Source organism: Falco rusticolus, chromosome 4 (genome assembly GCF_015220075.1).
Source record: "Falco rusticolus isolate bFalRus1 chromosome 4, bFalRus1.pri, whole genome shotgun sequence".
Classification (NCBI taxonomy): domain Eukaryota; kingdom Metazoa; phylum Chordata; class Aves; order Falconiformes; family Falconidae; genus Falco; species Falco rusticolus.
The window spans coordinates 103,398,400-103,416,654 of NC_051190.1; the positions used below are offsets into that span (position 1 = coordinate 103,398,400).

Sequence of the window (18,255 nt, forward strand, 5' to 3'; positions counted from 1 at the left end):
ACGTTTTCTATAAAAATCTTAAGTGGTACAGAAGCTTAAAGAAAGAATTCCAGATCATTTAAAGGTATTAATGTGTAACTGCTAGAATTTACAGAAGAACTTAAAAAAAATCACATTTTTAAGGGTTTGCTTAGACCCTTTTTCAGAACTAATTAGGGAACTAGGGATCTCATCTTGGATTAAATAACAGTGAATTCAAGACAGATCATTTAAGCGATTTCTAAATCTGGTACCTCTTTTTTGCAGATGAACTTTTATCTTTTCAGTACCCACCAGTGGGATGTCAGTGGCTCAGCTTCATTTGCCAAAAATCTAAGAATAGTTAACATTGTGTCTTCCCAAGTTCTATTCATACATTGTGGTGTACCTAGATTATATTGTGGGTTTTGTTTTCTTTGGTACTTGTTGTCATTGTTGATGACAATATAGCAAAACTATCCTCTTCTATGAAAAATTATAGCACCCAGGTAAGGTTAATGAAACAAGCATATTTTAGTAGGTACGTAAATCCCATAAGGTAAATACGGTTACAAATGTGATTTAGTTGCCCTTTGTAAATATTTCACTATGACTGCGATGATGTCCTCTCTTTGGAACTATGGCCATTGTGTCAGGGGCTTAGAAACTGTCACCTATATTTGCATTACAAACTTCTGCTGGCATAACTATGTTGATTGGGATGCAAGAAGAAAATCACACTCATTTACCGGTGTCACTGTGTCAGCAGAAGTCCTGACTGGATGTAGTTCCGTTGACAAGAAAGCTGTGGTCAGCTTAGCTTAAGTAGTTTGGATAAGGAGTATAGCCAGGCAGGCAGTAAAAATCCTGCTGGCATATGCTAGATATACACTAGGGTATCTAGTAATGTGTATTGTAAATGTAACTAAAGTAGAATAGGCTCTCAGATGTTAACCAGCCTCAGAGAATTACTGTTCCAGCTTGGAAATGTTACAAATACATTGCTCCATTAAAGAAACTAACTTCTGTCAAGAATCAAAGCTTTTTGAAAGAATAACATTGTTGAACTACTGTGGTAATGATCTTCAGACTACCGTAAAATCTGACCTACAGATTTTGCATACAGGTATATGGTTGCTGTTTTCTTTCCATGAAAGTGTTGTGCCATTCTGAAGTGGCCAATTATGGAATCATAATGAAAAACAGTATTACTTTGGGCAGAATATTGGCACAGAAGGGCTGAGATTTTGTTAGTATCTATTTGTAAAACACTTATTTTTATCAAAACATTTTTAGCTACTGGCGTCTTTCCCAACTGCAAATGATAAAAAGGGAAGAGAACTGCCACGTCCCATGGACTACTTCCATTCCTTGGAAACTTGCCCAGATATTGCAGATTCTGTCCTCTCAGTTAAATAACAACAAAACCACCATAAAAATGTCCAATTTTAGATTTAATTTAAATAGGAAAATGGGTGTGTGTATATACACCTTCAACAGACAAAGGAAATAGTGATTCCATTACTGGTATTTTATGCTGGATTACTGTCCCTGAATGCTTTGTGCAAATCTGAGTCGTGTTTTCTACCAAGCCTTGTGCTGGGGAATTGTGGGGAGAAATACCTAAGAGGCAGTTCTGTTTGGAATTATAATCCAATATCAACAACATTTAAACTAAATAACAAATTATTCCAAGGACTAACAGTATTACAGTTTTTAAAAGCCAAAATAGAGTATGGTAATTCAAAAATTTCTTTTAGGTTTAGTTATTTTTACTTCTGTAGCACCCATATTTTTATGTAAGTGTATTTTGTGCCCTGAAGTTTGATATGTGGTTTCTGAGTGATTTTGCCCCTTTGGGCCTTGATCGAAACATTTAAAATAAGTTTATATCAAAGCATGATCAGTTTATGCTTAGAGATAGCATGTATTTTCCTGGATCAATTTGGTCATACTAAGTGATGACTGGCAATATTCATATAATTAAATAAATTAATTTAAAACTGTTACTGTGTTTGAATATAAATGGTGTTAGAAGTCCTATAGTATAGTATGCTGTACAGCTGTTGTAGGTCACTAATCCTCTAGTCGATTGATTACTGAATCCAAGTGTTTTAACACTTTTTTTTTTTCTGTATTTGATTTATGATTTGCATATTTCTTTTACAGGGAGTGGGTTAATCAAGCTTCTTCCATCCATTTTCTCAGAGTGTTAATCTGCCTGAGATTATTAATAAGGGATCCATGCTATCAGGTCAGTATGTCAAAATACTGTTTATTGCTTGGATGAAAGAATGCATATAAGCATCATGCTTATGAGATATATTAGTGCATGTGTATAAAAACGAGCGTTCTTATGGATGCATACTTAATATATGTATGTATGGACCTATATTTCTGTATGTGAAGATGTGATTTGCAAAGAACCAGATTCCAAGAGTGACTTTGCACTGTTACTGCACAACTTGCTCTATTTCTGCTATTTCCTATGTAGCATCTGCTGCTAATCTTAATGAAGAACTTTTAAAGCTCTGTAACAGATGGCTTTGCTTTGAGCCTTAGACTCCGTACTTGACTTTACCCTATAGATATGTAAAATCCCCATAATGTAATAAGTGAAGAAAACTGAAAGCTGCCTATTCCTCCTAGCAGCCCAATGCTCTGAACTAGAAACAGCTAGCTTTTAATTTTATTCTGCTTGTATAGTTGTTATTCATAGCACTAAGCCTCAGGCATCTGGTAAGATACTTGGTTTTGTGTATTTCTTTTCTGTGTACCAAAGTTTATACCATTTTTCCAGTTTTAAAACCTCTAATATTTCACTTCTGTGTTTTTGTTGGTTTACTTATTATAAGTAATTCTGAACTCTGAAGGTGCTAAGCATCTCCAGAATCCATTGACTTCAACCGCTGGAGTTAAGGTTTCTCAACATGCATGACAAACCAAGCGTTTATATTCTAGTGTTCTCTCATTCTAATGTTTTCTGTATTTTGACTCATTTTTTTTAAATTTTCTTTTAGGAAATGCTCCACAGCTTGGGTGGGGTTGAAAACCTAGCTCAGGTAGAGTTCCTCACAGTAGCTTTGTCCATTATGTTGTATGTCAGTTAATTATGATTAGAATGAAATACACTGTAAAAAGCACTATACATATATTATTGGTTTATGGAAAGAAGCGAGACTGTTCCTGTTTCCACATAAGCAGTTGGTGTGTTTTTTTTTCACTAGTGTGCAAAGCAACTGTCCTTATAATCTAGCGGCATTAACTCAGGAGTTTTAGGAAGCTTAACAAATGCTTCCTGAAGTGGGAGAAAAGTCAGCACAATTGGTTCAGTCAAAAGTAACTGTAGACTTTGGAGGAAGATGAGTAAAGTCACCTTGACTTTTTAAAGGTGAAAGCAATAGTGATAAAATGTTGAACAGGTTTAAATGTGGGGACTACAGTACTTTTGCATTATAAAACATTATTGATAACTGACTGCTGTGTTATTGCTCTGTGTTAATACTGCTTTAGTCCTGGGTTTTTAATACTTGTTTATCAGTGCCAAGTTATCAGTGAGATATGACATATCTTGAATATCTTTGAAATTGTTGCAAGTTTTCTTTCTAGAAAAAAACCCATTTTTTTTATAACAAACGTACCTTTCTAGAATGCAGTCATAATTTGTTAATATTTATGGACCACCTGTATTTCAAAGAACCAATAGTGTGCTATGAGCGCTTTGGTCAGACAGTCACCCGTTTGAAATGTCCCTAAAGTTGCAGGAGTTAAAGATTATTAGTTTCTAATCGATATAGTTCCCACAGGAACTGCTTGGTGTTTTCCAGTGCCTCATGTTAGCCAACTTTTTTGTGGAGCTTGCAAAGTGCAATGGGCTGCTGAGATGCTGGCAACATCTGCAAGTGAAGTCCTCAGTGGCAGGAATCCAATTTGTATAATTGATAATCATTTTTACTATGCGTGTGTTGCTAGCATAGAGAGTTTTAAAAGTCATGAGATGCAATTTTTATGATTTCTGAACTTCTGGGGAACTTAATATTTTGTGTCCTTTGAAGCAACATAAAATGTGTTAAATGCGTTTCCAGCACTCTGAGATGCAGTTTGAAAAAAGTTATAGCTGAGGTTTTCAAAAATCCCTCAGAAATTCGGAGGTGGTGGTAATTCCAAGATTAATTGTGCATCCAAATCTTCTTGCCAAATCACAAGTCTAAAGTCCTCCATTAGATCATTTTATACATCATTAAAAACATATTTTTCATTTTTTGGGGCAGTTTCAGATAAAAAACAGTTCTCATTTTAAAGTGTTTTAGGGTGTTTTAGTAGAAAACGCTAATAAAATTGTTATTACCAGTATTACTTTGCATAGTAGTATCCTCCTCATGTGACTTTTCTTTCTAAATTATGCATTGCTCCTGTAGTTCTGGACTTCCTGTATCATCTGCTTGAAACTGCTATAGTTTCCCTGAACAGTGTTCTGGAAATTTCAAAATGCCACCATATGTTAAAACATATATATAAGTAATGCCAAGAATCATATAATGATTCGTGTGTACTAAGAAACATTACATCCTTGTGATAATTCTCATTTCCTGGAAAAATATGTTTGACCAGGAGGTTAGCAGGTTTATTTAAAAAGGTTAACCAGCATTTCCCACCAGTTGGCTATGTCCAAAAAAAACCCAAACAAAACCCTAAGCCAAAATCCCCCCTGGAGTTGTGTAGGTTTTGTAGACTCTGAGCCTGTCAGCTGTGTGGACTGAAGATCCATCTGGCTGTTCCAAATGGTGGCCTATAGCGGATGGATACGGAGGGAAAAGTTTGACAGTAGAAAACATGTTTTGTGGTCATTTCCCAGGAAAGTCTTATCAGTCTCTAGCAGCTTGCAAAGAAGGGAGTTTTGGCCCTGGAAGTAGGGTCGTTGTATTTGATAGTCTTCAGCTGATCATCTTCTTGTGGAATTTTACACTTACTTTTTGAATTCTTACACTTCCAAGTTCTGTTCCCTGACAAGTTTTATAGCAGATGTATGCGGGATGTTGCATACCTTTTTCGTGAAGCAGACGCGCCACCTGCAGGCTATTTCTGTGCATAACACTCTAGGTTTATGAATTAAAAACTTTTTTTTTAACGGTGTCCTTTATTCCCCCCCCCCCCCCCCAACTTGTAGCATATGGAAACAGTAGCAAACGGCTATCTTGATTATGGAGAAGAGCACTATAATGTGGACAAGTTGGTCAACATGACATGTAAGTGTTAGAGCTAATAACATAAATTATAAGGGCACTTAAATTTTTTTATGTGGGGCTTGAAATGTTTAAAATACTTCAGATGGTCAATAAGTAAGATATTGCTAGATTCCTTGCAGGCATTATCACACAGGTAAATACTGAAATTGCTGTGGAAAAGTACATCTTGGTTTTGTACATAAGTAATATTTCTTTAAGAAATTAATACCTCTATGCACTTGAAATCAGAGTATTGAAATGAGCTAGTCATGGCTGAAAGAACTTATCCAGTGTTTTGCTTTATTATAGTAAAATGAAAAATATTAAGTTATAAAGCTTCAATTTGTGTGACTTCCTTTGTTCCATAGACATTTTCCAAAAGCTTGCTGGTATTAAAGATCAAAGAGAATGGGTTACAGCAAGTGGAGCACATAAAGTAAGTGCTTTATAAAATTGCTAATTATAACCAATTAGCTACTTAACTAAATGACTTCTGCTTTTCAGATTTCATCTAGGTGGGAGTAAATTCCTTACCTTGTCAAGCTTGTAAAATAAGATCATCTAAGACAATCTCAGTTCTGTGTTTTTTGTGGGTGGAGTGACGCACCACTCCTAAGAGAAGAGCAGCAATGTGTTCGTTGGTATAAAACAGCAATTTAACAGAGTTTGATAGTGAATGTGACAGTGGTTTAACAAGATTCGATGGTAAGGCACATTTGAGGACAGAGGACAGGGTTAGGCAAAACTGTCAGAGACCCTCCCATTGAGTCATGAGGTTCAGAAAGGACCCCCTTGAGTTCTAAACTCCTCAGAGGGGACTTCAGGCATGGCTAGGTCCAGACTTATTCTCAAACTTGGACAATGGTTTGTATCTAAAGGATTATATGTGTACAATCAATCCTTTATACCACTTAGCTAAGATTTCAAAGTTTATCATGCTGTTAATCACTTACCAAGAATCTGTTGCGGCAAGGAATCTCTCAGTCTTGAGTAGCAACCTTGAGAGGTGTCTCTACTCAAGGGGACATCCTGGCATGCAGCCTACCGCCGTGCAGGAGAGTTCAATGGGCTCTGGGCTGTCCGCTATTTATGGAGTAAGATAATTGACTCGTCATATTTGCATACCGACTACAGAAATTAGCTTCTTTCAAACTTGGCTTGAGTCGGACCTTGACTAGCACTGTTAGGTGGATGCATTGTTCAAATTAGACCTCGGCTAGCATGTTGTTATCTGTCTCCCCCAAATCCACTTTGAGTTGGATACAGCCGTGACGATCAGACTCAGATGCATCTGCATCGGTTAGGACTGCCACTGGTGGTATTCACTTCAGCATGTTATGGAAATAAAGAACAAGTCTGGGGGGGGGGGGAGCACACTGCCACAGTGTTTTACCGATGTATTAGTAGTATCATAAAAATTATTTCTTGCATGTAAGTTAATTGGCCTGCTGCATGGTTATTGGTTGTTTGAGATAAATAGGTCTTACATGTTTGGAATAAATTAATTCATATAAAAATTATTACTCATGTGTACACTGTCCTGAGCTACATGTTACTATGATATGAACTGTTTCATATAATTTGTTAATATAAATATATATTTGTTTTTTAAAAATAAATTTCTGCTATGATTTTTCACTTATAAAGTATTCTGTGTCTAAACAAAACAGTATCAACTTAGACAGTGACAACCGAGACATCCTTGCTATACATTACTGTCAGTCTAAGGATCTAAACCATCGCTGATTTGCGGCCAAACTGAGAAACAGTAGAGATCATGACCAGTATAGGTAGTGCTTTGTGGTTCTGTTGTGCTGTAGTAAAACAGTGGCAATTATATTGGATAGTATCAGACAACATTATTTTAGAGAATCTAGACATATAGGAAATTTACATCAGTTGCTGGGTTAATGGCTGGACTCTAAAGGTCTTTTCCAACCTAAACGGTTCTATGATTCACTGACAGAATATATGCAGGGCCTTAGAGTTACATACCGTGTTGTTTAAATATAAGCTGAAAATTAACTTTTTGCTTTAGTAAGCCTTGACTTAGAGTTCTGAAGCATTTTACATGGAACAGATTTTTACAGTGATATATTGTTGGACCAGATGCTTTAGCAGTCAGGAGAGATGCCAGTTGCAGTTTGAGAAGAAACATCCTTGCTTGTCCTAAGACTGGGTGTAGTCTAAGACTTTAAGTGTATATTTATGTGTACTTTAGATGTACCTAAGACTTAGTGTAAGGGTTTGGTATCTTAATTTTGACTTTTCAATAAATAACTCTATGTATGTTTGAGTTGCAAAAGAAAATCATATAATTTATATTTATTTATCTTGTTTTTTGTTTCATTTTCCAGACCTTAGTAAATTTGTTATCTGCCAGAGACAGCAATGTGCTTTTGGGTGCCCTCCTTGCTCTGACTAGCCTAGCAGAAAGGTAAGTTCGACTTAATGTGCTGTAGTTCACAATAAGTGTTTTAATGTCACCTCTTGACACAATATTAAAACTGCCGTTTATGAGGAAGCCTTCTTTTTTTCAAAATGAGGCCTTGTTCTGTGGAAGTCTATGAAGTGTGCTTAATTTTATGTTGAAGCAGTAGAAACTAAGTAGAAACTTTAGTCCTTGCAGCAGAGTTCTTGCTCATGTGAAGAACTTTGCAGGACTAGAGTCATAGAACGTCTCTTTGCAATCCCTGTGCAGTTCAGGCTTCTGGAATTCTTACTGGCTTCCTGCATATAAAAGCCTTTTGTGCTGAGCTTAATGTGACAGTGCCTCACAATAACCAGTAAGAATATCGTTCAGTGTAGTAAATAGTGAATGCATACACTCAAATCCATTCATATGTATCTTCTCTTCGCTAATGACAGTTTTAAATAAAAACAAGATTTTTTCCCTGGTGTGGAGGGGGAAAAAAAGGAAAAGACAATATTTTTCATCCTTGATAGTTTTATAGAAGAAAAGCTACTGCTTCTACATTATTGTTGCTGACTTCCAGACTTGTATAACAATTAAATGAAAAATTATAAGGAAAATTACAAAACTGAAGAGAATAGATATGATTCCTTGAGATCAGTAGAGATTTATTTACTAAGATTTTTCTGAATTTTCACTTTTCCCAAATTTCTTTCATTCTATTTCAGTTTGGTTTTTTTTTTTTTAATATCAGTATTAATTTAAATGATGTTATACATATATTTTCAACTTCCATTTAACTTTTTTCACAGAATTAAGTGTCTTACATTTGGACTGGGCAAGAAAGTGGAGTATGTTACAAATATGGAAATTGTGGTTGATTCTAAAAATGTACCTAATTTGCTTAATTTCTAGTAAGAAACAAATTAAATACATTTGTGTATTTACTTTTATGTATTCATGTTTACTTTTGTTTTGTAATGGGAAAATTGGAAATTGTTGCACTGTCACTCTTGACCCAGCATATTTTTGTGGCTTTAAATATTTGTGTGCACAACATGATATTATTACTTAAGATTTGAGAAGAAAATAATTGGTCAAATGTGTAAGGAGGGAGGCTAAAGAGCAATGTGGTTTTTTCATATAATTTAACTTGATATAAATGCCAGGAATAATCAATTTGTAGTCCAGAATGTAGGGAGAAGATAAGTGAACTCACCATTGTTGAGAACTTGCTGGTGATATTACATGAATACGATTTGCTTTCTAAAAGGTGAGACTTTGCTTGTAGATCTATTGTGTTAAAATATATTTTGACTTTTTCATTTAGGGATGTGTTTTATTTAGAGGAAATAGATAATGTACCACTTTATATACTTGAAGTAAAGTTCTGACACCTATGTATTTTCAGTCAGATACTGACAGAGCAAAATCTTTTCTACTAGTTTTGTTGTAAGCTATTCTTCTATCTTCACTGATGGCCTATAGTGCAATGCAAATAAATTGCAATGTTACGTAACAGTGGTATCTGTTACGGTAACATTGCAATTGGATCGTATGAAAGTGATAGCAATTGCTTTTCTTGGTGCATCTCCTCTTTGTTCCTGGCAGACTTGAGTGGTTAGATGGAGAGCACACTGAACTGTGGCGGTTCCTGGGATGCCCAAAATAAACTAGTAAAAAACTGCAAGATATACAACTGTTGTAGTTTATGCCAGAGGCTGGGTCAGACCCCACATCCCTTCAATAAGAAAATCGTAAAGGTTCCTTCAGTTCTTTAAATGTCCTTTCATCTCAGCTAAAACTCCTACATAAGCATAGTATATCTGCATTTCAGTAAGAAACCAAAAGATTCTTAAATTTGATATTATGTCACTTTTCCTATTGCATTTTAAATACTGAAGAGATTTTTTTAAAAATGTCATGTTTAATTATTTCACACATGTAAATTATTTTATGTATAACTAAAGATAAAGAAATTGAATATACTAAAAATTTGTGTTTAGTTTCTGGATTTAAAATTATTTTGATTATCCGTAAACCAAAGTTTGTTATAAAAACTGGAATTTGAATGTAGACAGGAAGCTGATGAAGATCAGTGCTAGTTAAGAATAGTATTAAATTCAGGTATGAGTCTGAATTCATATGTTTCATGAAACATGTGCAGCTTTTTTTCTTCAAGTAGAAATGGAAATCCCTAGTTGTATTTTCTATGGAAAGTCCACCTTAATTGGGGTGAAGTTATTGAATATCTTGTATAAACCTTTTAAATGATATATCCAAACTAATTTTAAACATAATATTCAAACAATACTAGAGAAGAATCACTATTATTTGTGGAATTACTCTAATTCCACAGATGGGATTTACCAGTTCGTGCAGTCAGTGCTACTTGTAGTACTAATGCCATTAAAAAGAAAGTGGTACCACAGATGACTGCAGTCCCTATGGCCACCTCCATCCTGGCTGCGAATGCTTGGCTGCCTATACTGGCAGTGAAACTCAATGTAGTTATAATTTCATCCCTTGTAAGAATGTGCATCTCCTCCTTCTTTTCCTTTTTTTTTTTTTTTCCTTTTTTTAAATGATGACTTTAACCAGTTTACAGTGACTTTAAGCAATTTCCTTTAACTTCTTTTTTTTATAGGACATCTCTGCTTGTTCTTAAATGTTTGCTGTGTTTTTTCCCCTTTGCTGACTGACAATAGAAAGTAATGATGGAGTTATTATTAAAATTTCTTGCTGAATTTTTTTTTTAGGGTCACAGCAGAGTTGCTACGTCTCCTCTGTGCGGAGTCACAAGTTAAAGAGCAAGTAAAAATGTATGAAGGAGTTCCAGTCTTGCTCAGTTTGCTCCATTCTGATCATATCAAACTTCTATGGAGTATAGTTTGGATTCTGGTACAGGTTTGTGAAGATCCTGACACTAGTGTGGAAATCCGGATTTGGGGTGGAATCAAGCAGCTTCTTCATATATTACAAGGGTAGGTTTTTGGTCCTCAAGATTGTGGCAATTATATGAGACTGTTTCATATTTTAAAATGTATTTGACCAAGCCCTGTTTTATTAAATAGCATCTTTGGTTTTGTTCAGCTGTATGTGATGTCTGCAGAAATTGAAAGGCTATTTAGAACATAATGAATAAGTATTTTTTTTTTCCAGCAATGCATATTTCATTTTTTATCTTAAGGTGGTTTTCATTTTTTCAGTGTATAAACTAAATAATGAATAAATACGTCATTACTGTCTGCTTAGTTTCCCTGTTAATCAGACACATATTCAGTGAGCTAGAATTGTGAATATAATTGATGAACACAGGAAAGGAATTTTCTGTTTAAAGGCTTGTTTGCTTTTTCAAAATTTCAGAAATGGTTAACAAAGATATGTTAAACTATTTTTTTACACTGCAATTCCAACTCCCCCCTGCCCCCAGGGAAAGAATTCTTGTTTCTGATCGGTCTTCAGTTGGAAGTTTATCTAGTGCAAATGCAGCAGGGAGAATCCATTGTCTTCATTTGTCAGATGGTTTGAGTCCTGATGAGATGCAAGAAAACACTTTTTCACTTCAAGCAGGTAGGTTAATAAGACCTAATCCTCTGTTATGTGTTTACTTACACTTGCGTTAAAAGGATTCAAAATATTTCCAGACTGAAGTTGTGAATTTTTATACCTGCTTTAGGGAGTAGGAATACCGAATCAACTGTGTTTATTTCTAAATGTGCAATACCAGCACATATTTTCAAAAAGCACACTTTTTTTCAGAAAGAAGCAAAGGATAAAGTATTAAGTACATGGGAATCATACATATTTCTTCCACATGTAAAAATTTCTCAAACATACATGTATTTTTTTTAAATTTTGCTTTTAGCCTGAGATTATTTTTCTTTGATCATATTTTCCCCTCTATTCAAATTTACTATGGTAGATCAATCATGAATTGATTATGATGGAACTCTTTCAAAGTGCTATTTTAAAGACTACCAGTCAGGTAAGGATTCCTCAGTAGTTATGGAGAGAATCCCTTTTAGAGATTTCTCAGTAACACATCGACTATCCATTCTGATCCTCCTTCTGGAGGATCATGTCTTTTTTTCCAGTGACTATAGAAGGACAATGCAAAATATCCTTACTAGGATTACATGACCCTTTACAGTATCTTCCTGAAAGCTGTATCATAATACATATGTGTTCTTGAATACTTCATCATGAATGTTACCTCTGAAGAGCTGGTAATGTGAAATCAATTGCAGTACCAAAAGCATTGCCAGCATGGAGCTTATTTCTGTGTTACTTCTGCCCTCCCTAAGGACTCCTGCAAAAGAGTAAGCAAAGAACTTACAGAGGTCTTTTTTAGTTCTGACTGAATACTTGTTTGTATTTCTAGCCTTCTGTATCGGGTGTAGGTGGCAGTGGTTTTTTAGCAGGGGGCCTGCAGGGGTGGCCTCTGTGTAAGGGATTGCTCAGTGCTGCACACAGCTGGTTCCAGCTGGCTCCACAACAGAGATCCAGTGCTGGCCAAAGCTATGCCCATCAGCAAAGTCAGTGGTGCATCTGTGAAAACACAGTTAAAAAAAGGCAAAACTGCTGAGTTGAACAGAGGAGAGGGGAAAAAAGCCCCACAACACAGGGTAAGAAACAGCAGTGCAAACAGCAAGGTCAGAGAAGAAGGAGAGGGAGAATGTGCTTTAGGCACCAGAGCAGAGATTCCCTTGCAGCCTGTGAGAGAGACCTCAGTGGAGCAGGTATTCATGCTGCAGCATGTGTAGAGGACCCACACCGGAGCAGGGGAAAAGTGTGAGGGGAAAGGAGCAGCGGAGTGGAACTCTTATGTACTGACTGTAACCCTCATCTACCAGATCCAGGCAGAGGAGTTGGGAGGGAATGAGTGAAGATGAGTCTGGGGTGAAAAAATGGTTGAGGTGGGGAGAAGGTGTGTTTTAATTGTTTCCCTTTGGATTTTTGTTATCAAATTTATTTAAATTGGCAATAAATTAGATTAATTTTTCCAAAGTCAAGTCTGTTGGTGAGCAATCTCCCTGTCCTGACCTATGAGTTTTTCCATCCTATTTTCTCCCTCTGTCCTGTTAGGGAGGGGAAGTGAATGAGCAGCTGGATGGCCCTTAGCTAAGGTTAACCCACCACGCTATCTGAATATATTTATGGATCTGACCCTGAATGTTTGCATCTGAATTTTGATTCTAGCTTGTTGTGCTGCAATTACTGAACTGGTGCTCAATGAGACTAATGCTTACCAAGTTGTACAGGTAGGAAGACTTTATTTAGTTACATAAGGCGTTCTAATTTTACTTTATTGTTCCTGTTTGTCACCATCATTTAATTAAAAAAACAAAATGCATTTGAAAGAGATTGGAAAATATGTGTTTCTATTATTTCAGCATGTTTGTTTCTTTATACATTTACACACAGAGACATTGACACAAAAATATCAGCATACATATCTAGTTGTCTGGGAGTGTAAACTGCTTTATTCAGACAAGCTTCATTTTGGTTGGCATCTCTTGCCATATTCAAAATAGGATAGTAAATAAGAGTAATCATGAAATTAACTTAGAAATACAGAACCTGAATTTCATGAAGTTTATTAAAACAAACTGTACACCTTAATACTGGCATGCTGTTGTTTCACAAACAATTTTCTCTTTTCCTCAGAGTTCGTTATTTCTAAGATAACTTCCTGGCATCCCATCCCCAGGATTGTGTTTCTAAAATGCATTTTTAAATGTAATATTTAAATCAGCTAGAATCAATGTTTCTGAAAACCATTCTTAAAATTCCAGACACAGTCAGCTACACAAATGTTTAGGATATTAATACCAGCTAAAAGCTGTAGCCAGCTCTTATACTTTGAATGTTAAGTCAGTCATCAAAGCCTTCAAGTTAGCTTAAAGCCCAATCAGAGGTATTTCTAGAGGGACTGAGAGAACAGAGAGTGTTAAATTTTACTGGGAAAGAATTGTGTGTGTTTCAAAACTATTGGTTAAGAGGAAAGGAATGGAAGTAAGTCTAGAAGAAGTTACTTTTTATGCATCTTAAGCACTAAAATGGTCAATAAGCAATGCTGATTTAGACAACTTTTTATCCAAACAATGTAACTGCAGACATTTTAGGCTGAGTCTGGTTTCATCAAAATAAAATACCGCATATTTAAATTAGATATATTTTGAAAACAGTGTAACTTTTGGAGGACCTGGGAAATGATAGGATGGTTCTAATGTACTGCAGTACTTTAGCAGTGCATGATAACTGTGGTTATCAGTAAGTTGCTTAAAAATTGATGGGATGATGTGTAGGCTGGGAAAAGGTGTTTCAGACTTCTTCCCCCACTCATCCTGTTAAAGGACCATGACCTCTCCCTTTGTTAAAACACCAGCTAATGTTCCCCTTTCAGATCAGGACACAGCTTTAAGCATGTTCATTTCAGCTGGAGTTTTGCCCTACAACAGCCTCTTTCATTTTAAATCCTACTTCCTCTGTGCTGATACAGTTTTGAGATTTGCTTGGTGAACAAGATGAAGGAACTCAGGTTTAAAACAGACAGAAGAAGATTTGCAGCTCTTTCAGTTATGTGCTGAGAAAGTCAATCTAAGTGACCTCTAAAGGTTTATCTCATTCAGTGGTAAAAGTCTTGGTTCAGGCAGCTGAGAACCATTTGATTCTGCTGTAGCTGCCCTCTACCTGTCCATCCTGTGTCCTTGTCTCAACAGTAGCAGTCTGCAGCCAGTCTGCTAGCAGGCCAGAATGTGTTTATGACTAAGACTTTATCTCAACCCTACCTTCATGAACAGTTTAAGAAAACATGTCAGGAACTGCAGCAGAGCCTCTGCAGAACTGGCACATACTCCCTGCAACTCTGCTGGAGAGTAGTCTCCAACAGGAAGCATGTCAAGTAACTGGGAGCAGTAGTGGAACTAAATCTACCAGAGTCCATCTATCAAACCAATATGATGGATACATTAGGTTACATAAAAATGGAAACTGAAACACAGTATGATTTTCACAAAATACTGCTGATGGCACAGATATACTTCTCAGGCTATCACTTCTGGTGTTGCTCTAGTTTATATTTATTGCGATTGGATTTTTGATTCCTGACAATTTATAATAGCCACATGGTGACAGGGGATCTGTTGCTGCCATTTCACCTTTAGAGATTGAAGCATTGCTTTAGTATCTGTTTGCAAGCTCTTTGTGGTATCAGTTTAAATATAACAATGATTTAATTCATATGTACATTTAAGTCATTTGAGCTTATAATTTAGGTGTGCAGTAGGATGTTAAGAACTTGTCAGTTGGTATTAGCTTCTGATTTATCTGAACAATGGATTTTATTTGTGGTTTCTGTGCAAAGGAGTGCTAATCTTTCTTTGTTTCCAGGCAAATGGAATATATACAATAGCCAAGCTGATTTTACCAAACAATGAAAGGAATGATGAAAAAGCTAATTTATTACAGGTAAGTCCCTTTATTATCGTTGTGCATAGAAAGCCCAAACAGTCTTAAGATTTTTTTATGATTTTGAAGTTTATTTGAAAATGCAGTAAAAAAATATTACTTATAAGGGGGAAAAAACCCCACCAGAACAAAATGAGGAATAACAAACGGCTCAGGAACTAAAAGTTAAATAATGACTCTATTTCTGGTATTCTGTTCTGGTCTACTTTGTTTCTGGCACCTCATACAGTGTAAAGGAAAGTGAATATTTTTCTTGTGATAATCTTTCCTCCACTTTTTCAGGCTGCCCAGCATCACATCTTCTTTTAGTGCCTTGGTCTTCATTGAAATTCACTATAGATTTGAGACTGTACTAATATCTGCTTTTTTCTGGAGCATCTTACTGTGGCTGTTAAAATACAGGAAAACATCACATGAAGTAGAGCAAATCTAAATGTAGGATAAATGTAGAGCTAATAAGCGTAGAATGACTCTTGGTTTTGCATGTTAATACCCCCATAAATATACTGGTTTCAGTCAACTTAGGCTAAAAGTTATCAGAGCAATTATCTGGTAGCTGTTCTCTAGAATCTATGAAATAGTGTTGACGTCTCTAAGCTGTAGGAGAGTAGTGCTTTGGGGTTCAGGGATGAACCTGCTGCTGCTGCGCAGGTTACTTATGTGGGCAAGTGTGAGGAGGTCCTTAGCACAGGTGAATGCAGTCAGGATCCTGCCCCTCACCTGGTCTTTGTTCTGGTATAACCCTGCACTAAAATGGCTACATAGCTATTCGATTATCAAATCAGGTAGACATGCCTGGATAGTGAGAGAAGGCATTTCCATAAAACAAGAAATAATTTATTGTAATATCATCTTTCTCATTGCAGTTCTTCTAGATTAAGGTTGGAGTGCAGATTCAGTGCATTAGGTACCTTTTTTCAGCAGCAAGGTTTTAAAGTGTGCTTCAGTTAAAATCAGCTTAAGGATGAGAGAAATAAAAATCTTCCTGGAAGTATATGAAACTAACATGGAGCCTGATAAACCTGGAGCATATGCTCAGTACAGTTGCCTCATACAACTGCAAGAAGCTTAATTTATGCCCACCAAGATTTTAGATTCCAGCAGAATGCATTGGAAATAACTCACAGGAGATACTAGGCAACTGTAGTTGGGTTAAACACGAAGCCATATGAATTAATAATGGACTTAATGATCACATATGAAAACTAAATCTGTTTGAGGCAAACAATAAGAAGCATATTTTTTATGAACCCTTGTTCAGATTCTCACACTGCTATCTGTATTGCTTTTATCATTGTTACTGCTATGCAATACAGTTGCAGCCACTGGAATACCCTTTTTGAATTTCATAGGCATTTTTCTTAGAATTCCTGCAATGCTGATCTGATTTCTTTACTGCTTCATTGACTGTGTTTTCAATAAATAAATTTTCACCTTCATTCTACCATACTACCTTAGTGATCTTACACCATTACTTCAAGGGTGGCAGTGATATCAATCATTTATTCTGCATACGTACCATACATAAAAATCGTCATGCCTTAACTGAAGCATATCACAAATGTTAAATATTAATCTCACAACGCTAATGTCAGAAAGACAAGTATTATTTCAATTTAAAATATCTATTATCTCATTACTAATTTATTGTCATGTCTCTTCATTGATGGACTTTCTACAGCAAAATACATGTATAGTCTGTAAAATGAAAAACTTTCAAGGTAGCAGCTATGGCTCAGCTCATCTGGGTTATTTTATACAGCTAAGTTGTAACTGATTCTCAGTGGAATGTTAGACAAGGTAACACACCATCCTTCTGTGATGGAGAGTTTACTTTGGACTAAAAAGAAACATTGTAAAAGAGACCACTTCTTAGCATTAACATATGTTCCTTTTCACTAAAATTTCAAGTATCCTGCTTCTCTCAAAAGTAGCATTTGGCCTTTATTTCCTTCATTTAATTAATTTTCTTTATATTGAAATAAATATTTTTTTTTTTGTAACATGGGGATAACATGCAGTTATCACTAAAACACCTTTGTTGTTGTCCAAGTAGGAAGTACCATACTGGACTGTAGTAGTGGTTTAGTCACTGATGCAAGAAAGTAATTATTAATTATGTAAACAGCATTTACTATTTGCATTGTTTCAGATATCAGTGCCTTATTTCCCCTTGGCTTACTTTATACAGTCATCTTTTGTCAGCCGTATATGTGCCATATTGTTGGCTCTTGATAAACAGAATTAAATATGAGCTGCATAAAAGCATACATGCCTGCTACCTGAGAGTAGCTGTTGTAAAAATAAGCTTTCTTCAGTAGAGATCAGATAGAAATTGAGGTACATAAAGATAGAAACTGAGGTACATAAAGATCTCTGTAAATATAATGAACCTAGCATTAAAAAAAAATAATGTTGACCGTTCTCTCTTTTTCATTTTTTTTTTGGTCTTCTGTTAGAACTTATGGTGTTTCACATGACATTTTTTACAAGAAGTTGCAAAATATGGCATCATTACAAAACCACTGATTACATTTACCTTTTTCACCATTGGAGAAGAGAACAGGTCTCAAGCCTTAAGCTATCTGCCAAAAAAAAAAAAAAAAAAAAAAAAAAAAAAAGGAGATTAAAACTCAGATGTTCCTCAGTGTGCTATAGCTATAGTCACGCACCTTTTTTTTCTTACTTTTTTTTCCCCCTCAGATGGCCCTGTCAACTTTTAAAATACAAAAGGAAATTAACATGTTTTTACTGTCTTCATTATCAGGTTAATAACATAATCTGTCTAGTCATTTAAGTACAAAGTTGACCAATGTGTAAAGTCAAGAGGAATACTTGATGTTTATCAGTGGCTTTTCCATTTGTGTATAAATAAATGTCTCATTAAGGTTTTTTTCCTGCTGTAGTGCTATGCTTTCAGAGCCCTGAGATTTCTCTTCAGTATGGAAAGAAATCGCCATATCTTTAAAAGGTATGTTAACAAAATGTTTTGTGAAACGCCTTTGGGACAGCTTGCAGAAGTTGTCACTCCAATCAGAAAGTCATGTGTTTAAATGTCATTTATTTTCAACAAGAAGAAATAGTAATGAGCAATTTCTGTCCTCTCCCACAGCTACAGATAGCCATTCCTGCATTGCATCAGTGGCAGCCTACAAGATTTAGACATTCAGTGTGGGGACTTCTGTT

The 18,255-nt window shown here is 35.7% G+C and overlaps 1 protein-coding gene across 6 annotated transcripts in view; it reads left to right on the plus strand.

Annotated features, from left to right (window-relative positions):
* Positions 1-18,255, plus strand: part of NEK10 (NIMA related kinase 10) — a 115,859-nt gene that overhangs the window by 8,687 nt on the left and 88,917 nt on the right. For 5 of the 6 annotated variants that reach the window (XR_005103609.1, XM_037383056.1, XM_037383054.1 and 2 more), the window contains exons 6-16: positions 2,128-2,212; positions 2,979-3,020; positions 5,126-5,204; positions 5,552-5,619; positions 7,541-7,620; positions 8,783-8,869; positions 10,356-10,580; positions 11,030-11,169; positions 12,799-12,860; positions 14,992-15,069; positions 17,976-18,040. Coding sequence is in view for 5 of the 6 variants with exons in the window: in XM_037383056.1 (XP_037238953.1) it covers positions 2,128-2,212; positions 2,979-3,020; positions 5,126-5,204; positions 5,552-5,619; positions 7,541-7,620; positions 8,783-8,869; positions 10,356-10,580; positions 11,030-11,169; positions 12,799-12,860; positions 14,992-15,069; positions 17,976-18,040 (1,011 nt within the window). In the remaining variant the exon portion in view is untranslated. The remainder of the gene's footprint in view (positions 1-2,127; positions 2,213-2,978; positions 3,021-5,125; positions 5,205-5,551; positions 5,620-7,540; positions 7,621-8,782; positions 8,870-10,355; positions 10,581-11,029; positions 11,170-12,798; positions 12,861-14,991; positions 15,070-17,975; positions 18,041-18,255) is intronic. The other variant, XM_037383053.1, reaches the window with a different exon arrangement.